Source organism: Pseudorasbora parva, chromosome 24 (assembly GCF_024679245.1).
Source record: "Pseudorasbora parva isolate DD20220531a chromosome 24, ASM2467924v1, whole genome shotgun sequence".
Classification (NCBI taxonomy): Eukaryota; Metazoa; Chordata; class Actinopteri; order Cypriniformes; family Gobionidae; genus Pseudorasbora; species Pseudorasbora parva.
In genome coordinates, this window is record NC_090195.1 from 11,395,533 (window position 1) to 11,414,940 (window position 19,408).

The 19,408-nt window shown below is 38.9% G+C and overlaps 2 protein-coding genes across 4 annotated transcripts; one reads left to right on the forward strand and one right to left on the reverse strand.

Annotated features, from left to right (window-relative positions):
* Nucleotides 1-6,083: 6,083 nt before the first annotated feature.
* Nucleotides 6,084-10,520, forward strand: msl2b (MSL complex subunit 2b). 3 transcript variants are annotated; one of them, XM_067434987.1, is made up of 2 exons: nucleotides 6,084-6,421; nucleotides 8,077-10,520. In XM_067434987.1, exons 1-2 carry the CDS (start codon nucleotides 6,235-6,237, stop codon nucleotides 9,735-9,737), a joined length of 1,848 nt encoding a protein of 615 aa, XP_067291088.1. In that variant the 5' UTR covers nucleotides 6,084-6,234; the 3' UTR covers nucleotides 9,738-10,520. The 3 variants fall into 3 exon arrangements, with proteins under 3 accessions (XP_067291088.1, XP_067291089.1, XP_067291090.1); XM_067434988.1 differs by having other exon boundaries at nucleotides 6,084-6,412; XM_067434989.1 differs by having other exon boundaries at nucleotides 6,287-7,219.
* Nucleotides 10,521-12,657: 2,137 nt separating this feature from the next.
* Nucleotides 12,658-17,165, reverse strand: tnfsf10 (TNF superfamily member 10). The gene is made up of 5 exons (XM_067435397.1): nucleotides 16,931-17,165; nucleotides 15,560-15,706; nucleotides 15,263-15,308; nucleotides 14,611-14,730; nucleotides 12,658-14,089 (listed from the first exon to the last, which is right to left on the reverse strand). Exons 1-5 carry the CDS (start codon nucleotides 17,108-17,110, stop codon nucleotides 13,626-13,628), a joined length of 957 nt encoding a protein of 318 aa, XP_067291498.1. The 5' UTR covers nucleotides 17,111-17,165; the 3' UTR covers nucleotides 12,658-13,625.
* Between the last annotated feature and the right edge of the window lie 2,243 nt (nucleotides 17,166-19,408).

The window sequence follows — 19,408 nt, forward strand, 5'->3', positions numbered from 1 at the left end:
ACAAACAGTTATGTCAAAATGGCTGTCTTGAGGAGTATTCATGTAAACTTAGTTGGTTATGCTTTAAGTGTACTATATCAGAAAGAAGCCGAATGCATGTCAGCAGGATTCGTGCATTAGCTCTTAAAGTGACAGGAGGCTAGTACAGTAAATCTGCCGCTGTCTGTCAAACAACAGAAGAACAAGAGAAAATGCTTGTCCCAGAAAGAATGTGAAACACATAAATATCATTCTGTTTTTAAATACTTTTAAAAATATTATTTAAATAGATTTTACACACTAATAGCAATAGCGTATCGAATAACGCATTATTTAACAAGATATCGCATATCGCATTTGTCTTCAATATCGCACAGCCCTACTTAATAAAGGTGCACTGTGTAACTTTTTTTATTTAAAACATTTACAAAATGTATATAATAAGTGAGTACATTAAGAATTCATCTTCCACACTGTTTTTTGTCTTATGACTCACCTTGGTACACCTATAATATACACCTATAACAAGTGTTTATAGTGGCAGGACACCACCCACTGTGGAGAATTCCAGATATAAACCGAGAGAAGTAGCTCTGGCTACAAAGTTATTCCGCAAGACGCATGTGGGGTTTTTTAACTGCTAGAGTGCCAAAAATTATCTTTAAGTTACTTATAAAGGTATGGTAGAACATTTCAGAGCGGCTAGAAATAGAGTGGTGTAGGTAATGCATCCCTTTGCAGGCCAAAACACGGAAGCGAGTTTGCATTTTTGCATTTTTGGTTTCCTCGTTTTTTTAATAGGATTTTGAATAGGTTTTTTGAATAGGATTTTTTTTTAATGGCTGAAACAAGGTCTGTGGTGAACACAAGCTCAAGACACGTTCACGTTTTATTCTGCAATAAAATACATCAGTATTACCCCACTCATGATTATTTTTTTTTTTTTAAAGATGTGATGTGTCTTGATAAAGGCGGTTGTTAACAAAGTGCTAAATGGAACTACATAGGCTGTCGAGATAAATGTCATCACGCCGAACAGGTAAACTCAGTCCACTTTTACAGCCTCATTATGTGCCGTTATAAACAAGTCTGACTCAAACGTTCCAGGAAAAAATGTTTCGAGATCACTTTAATTTGTCGAAAGTTTAGTGATAGTGTTGTTAGGTACACAGCCTACTTTCAGCTTTTTAATTCTGGTTGACTGCATTTAGACTTCAAAATTCATAAAAGTTGTGTTCATCTGTGATAATTATCTTGATGGACAAAACATGTAAGTATCATAAACTTGTGTTGATCACCGAGCTTGTTTTGTGATAATCCAAAAGCCAATGGGAAAATCCTATTTTCTTGAGTTTTTCTCAAGGTAACCAGCCCGAGGTAACTACTGGTTGGCCTACAAAGTGACGTCATACCTATACCGCTCTTTCCTGCCAAAACATGCCCCCTCAGCCGGGACTGAGTGGCAGAAGAGCTGCTGCATGACTGGATTTAATAGAGTAAAACAAACGGTTATCAGTTTAAATTAAAGGTTGAACTTGATATAGTGTTCCTGACAACTTACCAAAGATCCAGTGATCCAAGGATAATGACATACAGTCAGGAATTATGTTTTCCTGACATTTATATGAGCAGTCATTACGATTTTGAGAGGTAATCCTGCATGTAAATGTGGATATGGGCCTATGTATTGAAGTGTGTATGTTGCCGCTTAATGGAAAACAAAAGTTTTATTCAAATTCTGTATATATATATATATATATATATAGAGAGAGAGAGAGAGAGAGAGAGAGAGAGAGAGAGAGAGAGAGACCTATTAATAGTTTGTTTTATTTTACATAGACAATGTGCTAAGAGCGCTACCTTTATAATCACTAAAATCTGTCACTCATTCACTGAACGTGATCTCACAAAGTTATATTAATAAGATTCATTGTCGTCCACTTCACTGATTTACATAATTTCTACACTTTGTTAGAGAGGATTTGTGTGCGTGCAGAACTTTTGCTAACTATTTTTCACTAATAATATGCTATTACAAACAGTGTTAGGAAAGTTACTTTAAAAAGTAATGCTTTACAATATTGCGTTACTCCCTTTAAAAGTAACTAATTGTGTTAGTTACTTTTTAATAAAGGTAGTTACATTACTTTTGCGTTACTTTTTTGGCTAGGCTTGTTTGTTTGTTTGTTTATATATATACTCACATAGAGGATTATTAGGAACACCTGTTCAATTTCTCCTTAAAGGGGGGGTGAAACACTCAGTTTCAGTCAGTGTCATGTCAATCTTGAGTACCTATAGAGTAGCATTGCATCCTGCATATCTCCGAAAAGTCTTTATTTTTTTTATAATTATATAAGAAAGATGCACTGTTCCGAGTCTTTCCGAAAAAAGCCGAGCGGGTGGGGGCGTATCGTGTGAGCGGAGCTAAATAATGACGTGTGCTCGCTGCTGCTATTGTGTTGAGTCGAGTGCATCGTAAAGCTGTGTCATCCCTAACAGCGGGAAAAAAACTTTATTCAAAATAAAAATATGGCTTTTAATCAGATACAGCCATACATCTATGATCCGGAATCAGACCCAGAGGCTGCAGTTGAACAGGAGCAGCAGCAAAAACGACTAGAGCAGGACGTCTCTATGTGGTACAAGTTATACACTAACTATATAATATGCTTAGCGGCTTGTGTTATTTACATATTTATACTTGAATTATATCGTCGTATTTTTGTCTTTGAAGGTGTACATGTGGGAAGTGCAGTTGTACACGTGTGTTTACGCGTGGTTTGTGTAGACAGTAAGCGGACTGGTTTTGCACCAGGCTAGTTAGTGTTTACATAGAAAGACACGGAATAGTAGCGCATTTGAATGAAGAAGCGTGCTTATTTAGTTCAACATATTTCCCCCCTCTTTGTGTATTGTTGTTTGGAGTGCTTTTACAATACACAAACATAAAGTTACACATATAGTGGCCAGCTAAACAAATGTACACGCACTACATATCGCATGCTCCATTGATCAATTAACTATACGTGATCATGTTTGGGCTACTTGATGAGCATAGGTAGAAACACAGACATTTGAAGCAGTCTCACTCACCGCCTGCGGTTCTAACGTTGGGACTGCTCCATCATTCAGCATTAGGCGATCGGGAAATCCTGTGTCAAGCTGGGCCTTGTTTATGAAACAGTCGGCACCGAAATGCAGCGAACAGATATAAACATTTGCGCAACTCAGTTGCTGATCCGGAAAAGCAAATTTCATCCACTGTTGCCTTAACGCGGGGTTTTTGGAGAATCTGTGCAGGACTGTCTTGGTCTGGCAACCAAAAACGCACTTTTTTGGTGACATTGTTATGTGCACATCACCTGTCCAGCATCCTACAAGCCTGCGCTTTGATGGGCGTAGCCTGTTACTTTCGCTCTCTCCCTCGCTCTCTCTCACGCGCTTCCGGTAGAACTGTCCGTAAGGCCCATACAAGGAAATTCCGCCCCCATTAACGTCAAAGGGGACGCATGATCTCAAAAAACTTGCCGAAACTTATGACTAACCGGAAGTAGTATTTTTGACAAAGAAATACTCCCATCAAACGTCCACCTTAACTTTTGAAACTTTGTCTATGTTTAGTATGGGATTACATGTCTTTAACAGTGTAAAAAGATCAGTATGCATGAAACAGCATTTCACCCCCCCTTTAATGCAATTATCTAGACAACCAGTCACATGGCAGTTGCTTTAATGCATTTAGGGGTGTGTTCCTGGTCAAGACAATCTCCTGAACTCCAAATTGAATGTCAGAATGGGAAAGAACGGTGATTTAAGCTACTTTGAGCTTGACATAGTTGCCAGATGGTCCGGTCTGAGTATTTCACAATCTGCTCAGTTACTGGGATTTTCACGCACAACCATTTCTAGGGTTTACAAAGAATGGTGTGAAAAGGGAAAAACATCCAGCATGCAGCAGTCCTGTGGGTGAAAATGTCTTGTTGATGCTAGAGGTCAGAGGAGAATGAGCCGACTGATTCAAGCTGATAGAAGAGCAACTTTGACTGAAATAACCACTCGTTACAACGAGGTATGCAGCAAAGTATTTGTAAAGCCACAACACACACAACTCTGAGGCAGATGGGCTACAACAGCAGAAGACCCCACCGGGTACCACTTATCTCCGCTACAAATAGGGAAAAGAGGATTCAATTTCCACAAGCTCACCAAAATTGGACAGTTGAAGACTGGAAAAATGTTGCCTGGTCTGATGAGTCTCGATTTCGGTTGAGACATTCAGATGGTAGAGTCAGAATTTGGCGTAAACAGAATGAGAACATCATGCCTTGTTACCATTGCGCAGGCTGGTGGTGGTGGTGTAATGGTGTGGGGGATGTTTTCTTGGCACACTTTAGGCCCCTTAGTTCCAATTGGGCATTGTTTAAATGCCACGGCCAACCTGAGCATGGTCAGAAACAATGTCCATCCCTTTATGACCACCATGTACCCATCTTATACTCACCATTCCATGTAACCACCATTCTGATGGCTACTTCCAGCTGGATAATGCACCATGTCACAAAGCTTGAATCATTTCAAATTGGTTTCCTGAACATGACAATGAGTTCACTGTTCTAAAATGGCCCCCACAGTCACCAGATCTCAACCCAATAGAGCACCTTTGGGCCGTGTGCATTCCACAAATCTCCATCAACTGCAAGATGCTATCCTATCAATACATTTCTAAAGAATGCTTTCAGCACCTTGTTGAATCAATGTCACGTAGAATTAAGGCAGTTCTGAAGGTGAAAGGGGGTCAAACACAGTATTAGTATGGTGTTTCTAATAATACTTTTGTATTATTAGGAACAAATGTAATGACCCTTTCACACCAAAAGTTGAAATGTAGATTCAAGCCTGTACAGTAGAGGGCGCAGCTCAAACAAACATTTTAGCTGTGCTGCCATTATGGATATACCAGAAGAATAGGATGCAGGAGAAAAGTGTTTAACACTATGGTTACGGTTTAACTGAATTATCAAAGGTCAGCAGCAAGTACATTGGTAAATTGAGTAAATAAAATAAGTAAATAAAAATATTTTTTATTTAACATTTAATTATTAGAGGTTTGCATAGTATTCTGATTATATATATATATATATGTAATCTTATGTGACCTCTGGATTATTTGTGTGTGTGTGTGTGTGTGTGTGTGTGTGTGTGTGTGTGTGTGTGTGTGTGTGTGTGTGTGTGTGTGTGTGTGTGTGTGTGTGTGTGTGTGTGTGTGTGTGTTTCAATTTTTTAAAAAAATGTATGGGGGAAAAAATTGCCTGCTTACCTTTATAGTATTATGATATTATTCTTGTTTTTACTAGCTTATTAATATTATATCATGTAAATATAAAATTAATATAAAAATATTTTAACGTTTAGTTAAAATAGTCTAATGCTGTTGTAAAACATTTGTAATAACCTTTTGAAGCAGGAGAGTGAAAATATGAAAATATACTGTGCTTATTAAATTGCTTCACGCATTAGATGGCGCTGTTGAAATGAGGTGATATGTTTTCTATGTATAAAACGGAGGGATTGATTGATTTTACTGTTTCTGTATAGAACATGTCTGTTTTATTCTGTCATTGTTTTTATGTCCTATCAGCAGTTACGTGCCTTTTACATTTAATTTTAGTAACGAATTACTGTAATTAAATTTTATTGTCTTAAAATTCAGAGAGAACAATAATTGACTGATATAGGCTATATATATATATATATATATATATATATATATATATATATATATATATATATATATATATATATATATATATATATATACATAATTTGTCTGCTATCTGAATAACTGATTATTTGTTATGCTTTTTTTATTCTGCTTCTGTTTACCATCGGACATCTTTACTCCTCCTGAGGGGCCACGCCCCACATCACATCATAACGTTTATGTAACCAAGGGAACCAGTCGCCCACACTAGTTTGGGTTCTCTTCTCGCGAGTTAAACACAACAGCCTCACAAGCCGGGAAAAGTATCGCGAGATTATCACGGAAGCGTCCCTTTCCCACATGCTGCTCTTGGTCGTTCTTGCTTTTGATCTCGCGAGATGTGAACAGCAGCGCCCCCTCCTTGTTCTAATGCGGAGAGGAAGGGAGGGGAGAAGCCTTTTCAAATACACATACATTTCAATATCGCTACTGAATATATATCTATACGGTTTTCTCCAAAGAATGATTTGTGCATATGGTGTGGATATTCAATGCGCATATGTATCACGCTTAACACTTACGACGCACTCAAACGAAAGGAAAACGGCAGGATAAATCCTAAAAAGAAGCGAAGCGGCCTGTTTTTGTTCCTGAGGCGCAACTCACAGACATCAAACGGGCACTTAACTCACGGAGCTTTGTTACACCCGACTGGAAATCACTTCGCAAGTAAGCACGGTGAATATCCGGCACCCTAACGCACTGAAAGACTGGCTGCACAAAAAGCGGCCTGTTTTCCTTTTTTTTTTTTTTTTTGCAGCGGCAGCGCCATGAAGAGCGACGGACAATAACAAGAGTGACGGCGCTTGTGTTGCCACTATGATCAGAGGCTGATCACGTATGTGCACGACAAGAATATTTAATAAACACATGGAATAACAAGGACTGCATTCCTCCTGGATTAGACAAGGAGGCAATCTGTGCTCTGTTTGAATTTGGTGGTAATCGGAGGCCCGGTAGGGCGAAGAGCGCCACCAGTGTGTTGTTGTTGAATTAAAAAATGATGCTAAAAATTGTGCAAATGCATCGCTGAATGTGTTTTCAATCGGATCAACGTGGATGTGCTTTTATCCGACGACGATGAGGATTTGGCCGTATTTCGTGCCGTGGAAGAGGGGCAAACGTTAAGATGGAGTGGTTGTAATGCATGCGATGTAAAGACAAGCATATCTGCTGAAACCTCCCTTGCATTTCACACTCGACGGAATTGCACGCGCAGGTTCATCGACATTGATGATACGTGGGCTGCTGGCGGGACTGAAGCCTTGTACTGTCGCTGCTTTTCTTTTTTTTTTCCTCCCCGAACTGGATCTGTCTAGCACGACACTGCTGAGATGAACCCGGTGAATGCGACCACTCTCTACGTGTCAGCTTGTCGGTCGGTGCTGCAGTGCGATCCCCGGGACCCCCAGGCTTTGGCGGAAATCTATAAGCTCTTGCCTTTTTTCAGACAGTCTCTCGCCTGCCTTGTGTGTGGTGAGAGCCCGTTTATTCTGCTTCATCACTGCATGCTTGCATGATCACTTCTGCTTCATCGCTGCATGCTTTATAGCTGCTCTCGAAGCCCCACCGACCGTGACACACCCCCATTGAGTCTACAAATTCTGACCTACAATGACAAGTGGAGCCCGGGAATTTAGACACACAGCAGTGCATACAGCCTGTGTTTATAGATACATGGGGTTGAATAGTAATGCCTTGCCTGCTCAGTCAGATATAACTGGCTGCTTGAGACAATTCAGATATTCCAACATTTTAGATTATTCCTTTATATTTGGAAGTTGGAGTAGGCAATTAAATTATTATATATATATATATATATATATATATATATATATATATATATATATATATATATATATATATATATATATAAAATTATTTAATATATATATATATATATATATATATATATATATATATAGCTGTGTATAGTCAATGCATATTTTTTAATCAATTGATAAATAGTTGTATGTTTACATGATATGCTTGTGTTCATAAAAAACAATGCATTTGTATTTGCCTTTGAGATCCCTGTTAAGCATATGCGGGGCATGTAATATGAACCACATCATGCAACATCACATGACTCTTGAAAGACATTATGTGGGGCTTGGATGTTACAGAACCATATCTTATTAGATACAATATAGTGCTTGTATTATGTTGCTCATGATCTACAAAACTTATTACAGATCAAAATGAATGTTTTAAAAGTACAGGATCCAAGCAGCCTTTTTATTCTGTGATTTGTTATACTGTGATACTGATATATTATCAAAATACCTGTTATGTTGTTTCATGGTCTAAAAATGTTTTCTTTATTTATTTAGGCAACTTGCTACAAGATCCAATCGCTCCTACGAATTCGTCTTGCCAGCACTATGTCTGTAAATCATGTAAAGGCAAAAAGATGATGATGAAACCGTCGTGCAGCTGGTGTAAAGACTATGAGCAGTTTGAAGAGAATAAGCAGCTGTGCATTTTGGTGGACTGCTATAGAAAGCTCTGCGAGTACATCACTGATTCCCCTATCGGCCAGCACATTTCAAGTACTGTGGGAGGGTCACCGGACATCCTGGCTCTGTTGAATGAGGGCCTCTCATTGGACAGCAGGCAGGGGGAGGAGTCACTCTCCCTGAGCTTGACAAGCCAGTCCCCTACACCCTCAACCTCAGAAATGCTCCCTGATGAGGGCCAATCCCCTTCGACAGAGATCAAGGAGCAAGGCCTTAGTCCTCTAGGGGTGAATGGTCTCCAAGACTGCAATGGGTTGACCAATGTGGAAGAATTGACCGCCAGTTTACCTTCACTAGAGTCCAGTGTTCCAGACTCAGTGGAGAGTGGGGATGACGGAGTGAAACAAGAGAGCTTCACAAATGAGATCCCAGTGTGTGAAGCAGTGGCAGCTGCTGGCGAGGAGCTTTGTACCAGCACCATGGACATTTGCAGTTTTGGCGAGGATATTAAACATGATGGCGGGACTCTCCTCTTGAGTGTAGAGGAAGTGCTCAGGACTCTAGAACCAGACCACGTCACCCAGGATGAGTGTCCTGCTATCTTGCAGTCGACTCTTGAACCTTCGGGGAACTTAAATGGACCTTTTGCCTCGGTTGACTCTGCTCGACAACTCTCCTCACTCCCACTTGACTCGCAGGAAGTCCTCGTGCCCCAACACCCGACGTCCCAGAATAATCCGCAACATTTGGGAATATCCTGTTCCGCCGTGACCCCGAGAGTGCCACGGTCCAACCGGAAGCGCTCTCGGTCGGAAAGCGACAGCGAGAAGATTCAACCCCTACCCATTTCCACCTTCATCCGTGGCCCCACGTTGGGCGCTTCCGCCCCTGTTCCAGTCAAATGCGAACCTAAATCTCCTGCTCTGACCATCCCACACATGGCGGTGGTGCCCAACGGTGGCGGCCTTTCTAAAGTAGGCAAGACATTACTGATGCCTGCTAAAACTGTCAAAAAGACCCTTGACCACCATGGACCCAAAAAGGCGTACACTAAGTCCAAACAGGGCACTCCGAAGTCAAAGGAGAAGACGAAAGAACGGATTCTGACTAACACCCTCATTCCCGGAAGCCCCACGAAAGTGGTGTACAAAAAACCACAAGAGAAAAAGGGCTGCAAGTGCGGCAGAGCAACTCAAAACCCAAGTGTTCTTACGTGCCGTGGACAGCGATGCCCCTGTTATTCCAACCGTAAAGCATGTCTGGACTGCATATGCAGGGGCTGCCAGAACTCTTACATGGCCAATGGCGAAAAGAAGCTGGAGGCCTTCGCGGTGCCAGAGAAGGCGCTCGAGCAGACAAGACTAACTCTGGGCATCAACGTCACCAGCATCGCAGTGCGGAACGCCACCGGTAGCAGCGCTGGCGGGATGCTTAACGTCTCCACGGCTGCTGGCTCACCTGTGGCCTCCTTCTTGGCTACGGGGCCGCACGAAGACAAAGGATTCGATGAACCCTTGGACATGAGGTTTGACTGAGTACTAGATGATTCTCCTTTAACATCGCCCTGTATTCCAAACCGGCTTGCTTTCAGTGTGGCGGCACTGTACCGAGGGGCTGATGCCAGCAGAGTCAGCGATAAGGCAGCTACTGTGATTCTGTTCCAGTTCACATTATCAATTAAACTAGTTATTGCTGAAGCTTGTGCCTTTAAATCATTTGTACTATTATTTTTTATTTTCTTGCACACCTTTAGGAGGAGCTGTGAGACTGGATAATGGAAGTCGAAAGTTTCTTTTGGTAAAGGTCTTTCACTTTTTGTTTCCATTGCAGTACAAGTGATCTATAAGGCATGATCTTTGGCAAGATATACCTGACCTCATTATTGTGGGTCACATGTGCATATGTGGAAGATTTTCAGTTTGTAGGTTAGGGGATGAGACCTGTTAAATGAATGGTACCCTACAGCATCAGTAGAGAATGGTTGTATTTATAAACAGTTTTTGTACACAGACTTAAGGAATACAATTTAAAAAGTACATTTTATGATATATTTTGTAAGTTACATTAACAACATTTGCAGTATTTATTGGGTATCACTTAACATAGATTACGGTCCACCCAGGGCATCAGCTGGATACCATTTCTACAGATGCAAGTCACACAGATGCAGTATGTACGGTTTTTCTGTCTAAATTATGTTGTTGTCCTGATTGTGCTAGTTTTTTGCTGTCTCAAACTGTTATTTTTCCCTTGGGGCATTTAAATACCTGTAATATAAATGTAACATATTTCCACAAAAAAGAAAAATCCTAACATGACTCTTGTTTTTCATTCCAAAAATCACTTTTTTTATTCCTTAAGGTGTTTTTATAAATCATTTTGACAAGTTTAGAAAGGTCCATTGAATGATAAATGTATTCATTAGTGTGACTATATCTAAACATGAATGTGCATGGAATAAGCTCAACACAGCTGTGAAGATGTGATGTTAACAAAGGATGCTGCAAACTATTACAAGAGTGTATTACAATCACAACAAGATTTTGCAATCAAACATATGTTGTCCATATGTGAGTGCATAATTTAAGGCTGTCCACGAATGAACTACATGTGCGGTCAGCCAGAAGTAACATGAAGGTGGGTATAGTTTTGAGGAGACATTGTTTTGCAGGTCTACAGCATGTCTTCTTTACTAGTGCAGAAATCACTGATTTATAAGCTTACCATTTTAATAAGGTGTTTCATTGATATTCCAGCTCAGGAAAAATATTGCTTTGGTTCATTCAGCCATGGTAAACTCCATATATATATTGTTTGCTTTCAACTGGTGTAGCATCTGACTACAGTACCTTTGAACCATCTATATTGCACCTGAAACATCAGAGATTAAAAATATAACAGTTAATCGCTCATGTTCCAAAGAACACTAGATGTCTTTATAGAGTAATCAAACAAACGGTGGGGTGCAGTGATACATTGGATCTCTGCCCAGTAATTGTATTTGCGAATATTTACCACAAGTGGGCAGAATACAGACAAATGAATTGCTATTGTTATAAAATGCTGTACCTCACAAATTTGCATATTCATGACTTCTTTGTTTATGGGAAACGGGTGTAGTAAATCTGATAAAATTTTCAATAAAACATTTTATTCATGTTATGATAACAAAAAAAAACTAATTCACTGGGTAAAATGGGTTTGATAAATAAAATAAAAAAATGGCAATAAAAAAACAGCCCAAATAAAAACTGAATCACTCCGGTGGATAATTGCAAATATTTAGTAGGAAATATTTGCGATATAATAATAATCACCTTATATAAATGACAATATGTACTGTATTATACCAATATTTGTAATGTTTGTGTGTGTGACACTGGACCACAAAACAAGGATTTAGAATTGAAAGTAAATAAAGTTGAATAAATAAGCTTTCCATTTATGTATGGATAGGACAATATTTGTCTGAAAATCTGGAATCTGATGGTGCAAAATAAATCTAAATATTGAGAAAAATCACCTTTAAAGGGATAGTTCACTTTAAAATCTAAATTCCTTTACTCACCCGTAAGTTGTTTCAAACCTGTACGAATTTCTTTCTTCAGCTGAACACAAGGGAAGATATTTTAACCAAACAGTTAACTGGAGCCATTGACTTCCATAGTATTTATTTTTCTACTATGGAAGTCAATGGCTCCAGTTAACTGTTTGGTAACTGACATTCTTTAAAATATCTTTCCTTGTGTTCAGCTGAAGAAAGAAATTTACACAGGTTTGAAACAACTTGAGGGTAAGTAAAGGATGACAGAATTTTTATTTTAAAGTTAACTATCCCTTTAAAGTTGTCCAAATGAAGTCCTTGGCAATGCATATTACTAATAATAATATTTTGTATATATTTATGGTACACTGTAAAAAAAAAAAAAAAAAAAAAATTACCTGGTTGCCTTAAAATGTTGAGTTCATTGAAATTAAATATTTGAGTTAATACAATGAACATTTTTCAGAATCGACAAACTTTATTCAAATATTATTCAAATATTTTGTAAGCATATTGGGTATTTGTGTGTTTTATTTGTGAAGATGCATTAAAACATGCCACATTTTTATGTGGTTCAGATACAATAATATTTTGAGTTTCTTTTTATTAAACCAAATTCCTTCATTGTATCCACTAAAAATTGTATTTTCAATAAAATAAATTGAACAATATAAACCAACAATATTTTTTTTTACAGTGTAGGAAATTTACAAAATATCTTCATGGAACATGAGCTTTACTTAATATCCTAATGATTTTTTGCATAAAAGAAAAGTAATATTTAATTGCGACTTATGACTGGTTTTGTGGTCCAGGGTCATGTGTCATATATACTGTAACTCGAACTGTTACAACAGAAGTAATACAGTCGCAATGCATGGTCTTAAAATGAATAATGAATCGCCCAATGATTGTTTTACCAACATGTATACTGTGCACATTTAATATGAAGATTATGGCCTGGATAAGAAAAAAATATCCAGAAGGAGAGAACACAGTGTACTGTAACGTACAAAGTAACTGTTTAACTAACAGTCTGTTTCAGATTAAATGTTACAAAAATAATATAACTGAAACACTAAAAAGAACAAACGAAAATGCAGAAGCGTGAAAAGACTCGAGTGTCATCTCAGGTGTCTGTACATTCCTCAGTATATGTGCAATGTATATACAAAAAGACATTATGTACAAGACTATTTGCCATCACAGTGATATTCACATTTAGCTGATGTAGGATTAATACGGAATTATGAAAAATAACTCCTTAATAAAACACTCTCACACACTAACACGTGAATAGTGCTGAAACTGACGATCACAGAGTGTCAATAATACAATCAAGGCATGATTGTGTAAGTCCGACCGCATCTCTACATCCCAATATCCGTTTTGCCTTTGAAACGTTTGAAAAGGGCAATGCAGTTCCAAGGAGGACAGAAGCACACATTAAAAGCCTGCAGCTCTCCCGCAGGCGCTATAGTCACACCTTCTTTTTCCTGCCCGGACAGACGCACCATGTCCAAACAACTCGCTTCCAAAAATGACCTGGCAAGCCCCTCGCTTTCTGTCGCCCCTCCAGGCAGACGTGCTGGGATTGAGCTCCAACGCATTTCACCAAGGAGCTGATTTACAATCAGATCCGCTGGCCGAATGTAAAAAAGCGCCACATATTTGCACCTTCCGAGCTCTCATCAATCAACGTAAACTGTTTTGGCAAGAGACGGAGCATCTCGGCAAGAGCGTCCAAATGTTTTAAGGCACTTGGCATCTGTTCAAAAAGAAAAAAAAAACCTCAGGTAGAAATACCGAGCGAGCCAAGGCTTGTCGCTCATCTTCAAAACAAACCGTGAGGTGTGTTTTTTCCCCCGGCTGCGAATCACTAGCTGACCAAAAACGCTCCGAAGAAGCTCGACTTCTCGTCCATGTCGATGGTGCTTACGTTGCTGACCGTCACAAACACCCGGTCTCCTCCTCCGAGCTGAAAAAGTCCCGCTTGGTAGATGGAATACAGGCCGTATTCGGTGTCACGTGACCAGCACGTCGTCCGGGCGTTTTTCATTAGCAGGATGGGCACCGGATACGAGCTTACTTTTTTATAAACGTACTGTAACATCGGTTTCCCCCGGACCGATTCCCCCGAAGTGCCGTCCTCTTCCTCGCGGTCACTTTGGTCCTCCTCCATGAGCGAGTGTCTGAAGTACGTTTGGGAGTAGATGTAATAGAGGCCGGCCTGAGGCACCACCAATTCTCCGTCATTTAACTCCACGTTCTGGAGGAACGCCAGACCTTTTTCGGACTCCCACGACTGGATCTTCTGGCCGTAGACCTTCCTGTTCGGTAGACCTGCATTGTCAAGCCAGAGAGAAGGATTATGGGTCGAGTTTGACAGAAAAGCTGCATTGTTTCACCATTTGGCAGGCGAATGGAACGGGGTGCTTGTTTCAAAGAATCGGCTCAAGTTATAAAGCAGCTTTTTGTTTCAGGCAAATGGCCACGGAGATATGATGAAACAGTGTTTGGTTTTTTAAAGGAGTGAGCTCTGACCTACATTAAAGTTTTTATGAGCTTCCTTTCTGGGAAGCTAACATGAAAACAATGTTTATTTGCAGGGATGCGACATTGTTCGTGATTTTTTTTGCATAGTGTAGTTGTTTTCTATCTGATCTGGATGTCATCCAGTCAGTCCGCATATCTCAGTGTACTTTAAAGGTGGGCGTGGACTTTGACCCAGAGATAAACAAATTTTAATCAGTGGCTGCTGCTGTTGTTGTTGTAAAAATTCAGTTTATATACAGAAACTGAAAAGGAGTCGAATCACAGCAGCTATCAACAAACCTAAATCAAGTATTTGCTGGAAGACATACCTCCTCCGTCTTTTTCTGCCTCTGGTATATAGCTTCCAGTCACATGCGCTGCGATCTTAGGCCGAGGAGAATCATCTTGATCTTGGATGACCAATGAGGGAAGTACACGCGAGACTTCATCTGTAAAAATCACAACGGTTAAAGGGTTAGGTGACCCAAAAATTTAAGTTCTGTCATTAATTTCTCACCCTCATATCGTCCCAAACCCATAAGACCTTCTTTTGTTCGTCTCTTTTAATGAAATCCGAGAGCTCTCTAACCCCTCCATACAGCAATATAATTAACACTTTCCAGCCCCAGAAAGGTACAAAGACATTGTTAAAATAGCCCACGTGACTCCAGTGGTTCAACCTTAATGTTATAAAGCGATTAGAATACTTTCTGTGAACAAAAAAACAAAAATATTCAACAATTTCTTCTAGCCTGTGCCAGTCTCCTACGCTGTTGATGTAGTGTAAACAATGCAGGGCTCGGATTTCATCAAAAATATCTAAATTTGTGTTCTGAAGACGAACGATGATCTTATGGGTTTGGAATGACATGAGGGTGAGTAATTAATGACAGAACTTTCATTTTTTCGGTGAACTATCCCTTTAATTCACTCGTGGCTTGTGCCTTCATATAAACTTAATCTGAATGTGCTTTTAATTACCTTTGACGGCGGATGAGATTTCTTTCTGGTAACGACTGGACATTGACTGTTAAAAAAGAAAGAAAGAAAGAAAAAAATAATTATACTGGGGGGGGAAGATTACATTTCTTGTTTCACAATGAGCTGTGAATGGACCAATTCTTCAGGATCATTTCTGAGAATTGGGCTTCATTTTACAAAAATTAAGGAAATTCCTGTATTAATTAAAAAAGGGGAAATGACCCAAGTCATAAATGGGCTCATTGTCCACACTCAGGCAAGCTTTATGACTTCACGGGCCTCCTCTGAAGCGGATACCTTTTCAATCAGAAAGTGGAGCTGTTGCGTGACCTGCCAGCAGGGGTCGTCTTTTCCCTCCGCCGCGTTCAATTCCTGACCCTTTATCGTCCTGAGGTTGGCGCGCATCAGACAGGACACGCTGCTCTTGGAGAAGGTTTCTTTCATCTGAGGATAAAAAATGTTTTTAATACGTATGATTTAAACATCTAAATATTCTGCGTGGTGACAAGTAGCTGCTAATCTCCCAGTACATATGCATGAAATATAAATTCTTGGTTTGCATAGGCTACATAAAACGCAAACATCTATTTAGCCTACATGTTGTTATTGTTTCAATCAGACAAAATATAAATGTAATAAAATATACTTTCATGCGATTATAGTTATTTTTGTGCAAAATAAAGTCATATCTCTCTATCCATTATTCTAAACAAAAAATGTATTAGCCTATGTAGGCTACTGTAAAAATATATTTTTTTATGATTTATCACAACTTCTTATCATTTGTCAAATCAACTTAGATAATTAATTATGTGGCTTAGATAACATAATATTTTGAGTTTCTATTTATTTAACCAATCTCCATTGTATTAACTCAAATTTAGATTTTAAATGAACTCTTATATTTTAAGGCACCAAGATTACTTTTTAAGGTTAAACCAACAATATGTTTCTACAGTGTGTAAGACATTTTGTACTTACAATTAAATGCAAATAGTAGACTAGCTGATTTTTTTAAACCGTATAATTTTTGCTAGCATACAATGAAATAACCATTGTAGCCTATCAAATGATAGGCTACTAGCTTGAAATCGTATCATACACAGAATGTAAAAAAAATAAAAAAAATAAGACACGGTAAATCTTACAATGTTTTGCATAGCCTACATAAAATGCTAAATAAAACCATTTACTAAGTTTTTTATTCTATCTATCCATTCTATTGATAACAATTTAATGAAATTACATTATCTTTTCTATTAGCGCATAAATTAAGACATTCTGTGCTTATTTTCTATTTCTTATACAACAATAGCCTAATTGTTAAAAAGTTATATTTTGCATACATAAAATGCAAACTTTTCCAGTCAAAGAGACTTTTTTATTAGGCAAACTGTACATTGCCATTGATTGTCGTCTGCTGTTGCTTAACTTGTACTTCAGGCTCCAGTGAGCGACCTGTTGGCAGCTGTCCACTAAACAAACGAAATGCAGGCAGAAACCTCAGCAAACGAACCGACAAACGCTGCAAACGGCACTCGTTCGCTCCAAACTCTTCCATTTAGTGCATTTCAATGTCGCAACATGCACAACAAGGCGTCCGGAGTCAAACTTTGCACAAGTTCTGAGGTAACGTGCAAGAAAACGCATAAGGTACACGGCCCTTACCGTCGACAAGACGTTGCTGAAGTATATGAACGTTACAGCCACTGCTATTGTTTGCAGGAGAATTGCGGCCAGCAGCAGAAGTCCGATATACTGCATGGTGTGTGAGCTTGTCATGCTGACCATTGCGTGTGTTCCTGCAGCTCGAGACAAAAGCTGAGGCAGAATTCCTTCTCTCTTCATATGAAAAAGCGTGGAGGCGGGGCAGCGCTTGGCTATCAAGGAAACGAAGTTCAACATTTGCTTTCCTGTAAAGATAATGCATGTAAGAACCTCTTTCGTTTTTGCTTTTCTGATCAGTGCAACCCCTGTATGAAATTATTACTTCTGAAACGTACATGTAAAGCTTAAAACCTGTCTAAATTGATCATAAAATGCTTGCCTTGCTGGAAAATTCAGTTGAACACTTGAACACTGAACACATGAACACACTTCACTCTAAATTTCAATTGTCATCATTCACTCCCTCAGGTTTTTTCCAAACCCTAGGGGGTTCTTCCATGGAACACACATGGAGATGTTTGGCAGAAGGACAGGCTTAATCGCTGTTCGTTTGTATTGTGTATCATCTGTTTGGGTTTCATGGGAATAAAAGGAAGATACACTGACAACAAAATTCGCTGTTTGGATTATAGGTCAATGCTGTAGAGTCGACTGGAGCATTATTGCGGTGATTATACTGTTTCTAGCATGTTATATGTTTGGCAACAGTTCTTCCAACTCTAAATGATGGAGTGTGTAGCATTTAATTTCTTATTAAACAACCATGTAGGAGGACACATCATGGCCATATTCCAGGACTACAATGTCTAGACACATGAATTGGCACCTCTAAGTCCAGACCTTCATTGAAAGTCTTTGGGATATGAGGAGACTTTACAGACACTTTACATTGGTCAATATCTTGACCAATTCATGTTTGAAAATGATTCTTCATACTCCCTCCCATTCTGCATTCAAGCGGATCCTAATGAATCATATTTGTCATTCTGGAATATGGCCATGATGTGTCCTCCTACATGGTTGTTTAAGAAATGAAAAGCTTCACACGCCATCAATTAGGTTTAGAAGAACTGTTGCCAAAAATATAACACGCTAGAAACATAATAATCACTGCAATACTGATCCAGTCATAGACTCTTAAGCATTTGCCAAAATCCAAACACATTTTTTATTTTATTTTTTTAAAAATTGCAGAGCAGTGTATACATTTGAAACATGCGGATGAGTTAATGGTGACAGAAGTTTCATTTTTGGGTGAACTGTCCCTAAAATGTATCATATTTAAAAGCCTACATGAATTTATAAGGCTTCTAAATTACCAACAAGCTCATAATGTGGCTGGTGCACACAATCTTCTACATTCCTTCTGCTCTTTGATTGATAGTCGTGATAAACGTCTTACTCCTTTTGCTGTGAAATATTTAATGTTTTTATACCCCCCCAACACACAAACACACACACACACACACACACACACACACACACACACACACACACACACACACACACACACACACACACACACACACACACACACACACACACACACACACACACACACACACACACACACACACACACACACAAACTAGAGAGCTTTGATTGGAGCACTTAAATAGTATCTTACACATGATTATATGCATTTGAAATAGTCTGCTATTGCTACCAAAATCTCACGGATTTACATTACAAGCTATCAGAATTGGATTTTTTCGGTCATGTGAATTACAACATCTGCACCAAACTGTATATTTTGCTCAGTTAGGGTAGCTGGTTTTATAACTGTTCTAAGTTGATTATCATTGACTGGTCCAAGTCGGCTAGTTTATCTAAATATGAAGAACATCTTGGAGTAGAACTTGAACTAACGTCTAATTTACATCATCTTGGACCAGCCAGCTGCCAAATTCCAAAACACGGATACCAGCTTAAGCTAAATTTTCCAACATGGGTTTAAATAAATGTGTTGCTTTTTTAATAACCAGATGGATTTTCATTTAAAAACATGTTTGTTTTAGTTCAGATTCTATTGTAACATTGAACTGTTCTTGTTCGAGAAAACATGACCAATTCTGACTGTATTTGATTTCTAACATGTGGTTGCAATCTGGTCCCATTTAGAAAGTCTAGGGGGTATTCCATGTATTGTGCTTTTCAAGGGCTGGCCATTTCTTGCCATCTGATTTAAAGAGCTATTCTGTTTCTCCCATCAACTTCAGTTGACAGGTTTTGCTGGGCCCCTTTAAAACAAAGTAATTTCTAAATTTCAGCATCTAAAAAGGAAAAGCTATGTTTTCTTCCTGACGTCCAACCACTCTTATATATATGCTATATTTAGTTTTCTTATGACGAACTCAAATTCTCATATGCTCCATAACACGGTGCTTATGCTCCCAAGCCAACAAACAAATTTTCCAAAGAACATGAACGAACTCAAAACAGTGCTGCTTTTGTGCCGTCCACAAGAATAATCATTAC

What these genes read in the sequence shown, in the direction of transcription:
- msl2b (XM_067434987.1), top strand. Translation starts at nt 6,235, where the DNA reads ATGCGCATATGTATCACGCTTAACACTTACGACGCACTCAAACGAAAG. An exon ending in TCACTTCGCAAGTAAGCACG is followed by an intron (nt 6,422 to 8,076) that starts GTGAATATCCGG and finishes TTATTTATTTAG; the next exon opens with GCAACTTGCTACAAGATCCA.
- tnfsf10 (XM_067435397.1), bottom strand. Translation starts at nt 17,110, where the DNA reads ATGAAGAGAGAAGGAATTCTGCCTCAGCTTTTGTCTCGAGCTGCAGGA. An exon ending in TCAGCAACGTCTTGTCGACG is followed by an intron (nt 15,707 to 16,930) that starts GTAAGGGCCGTG and finishes TTTTATCCTCAG; the next exon opens with ATGAAAGAAACCTTCTCCAA. An exon ending in AATCTCATCCGCCGTCAAAG is followed by an intron (nt 14,731 to 15,262) that starts GTAATTAAAAGC and finishes TGATTTTTACAG; the next exon opens with ATGAAGTCTCGCGTGTACTT.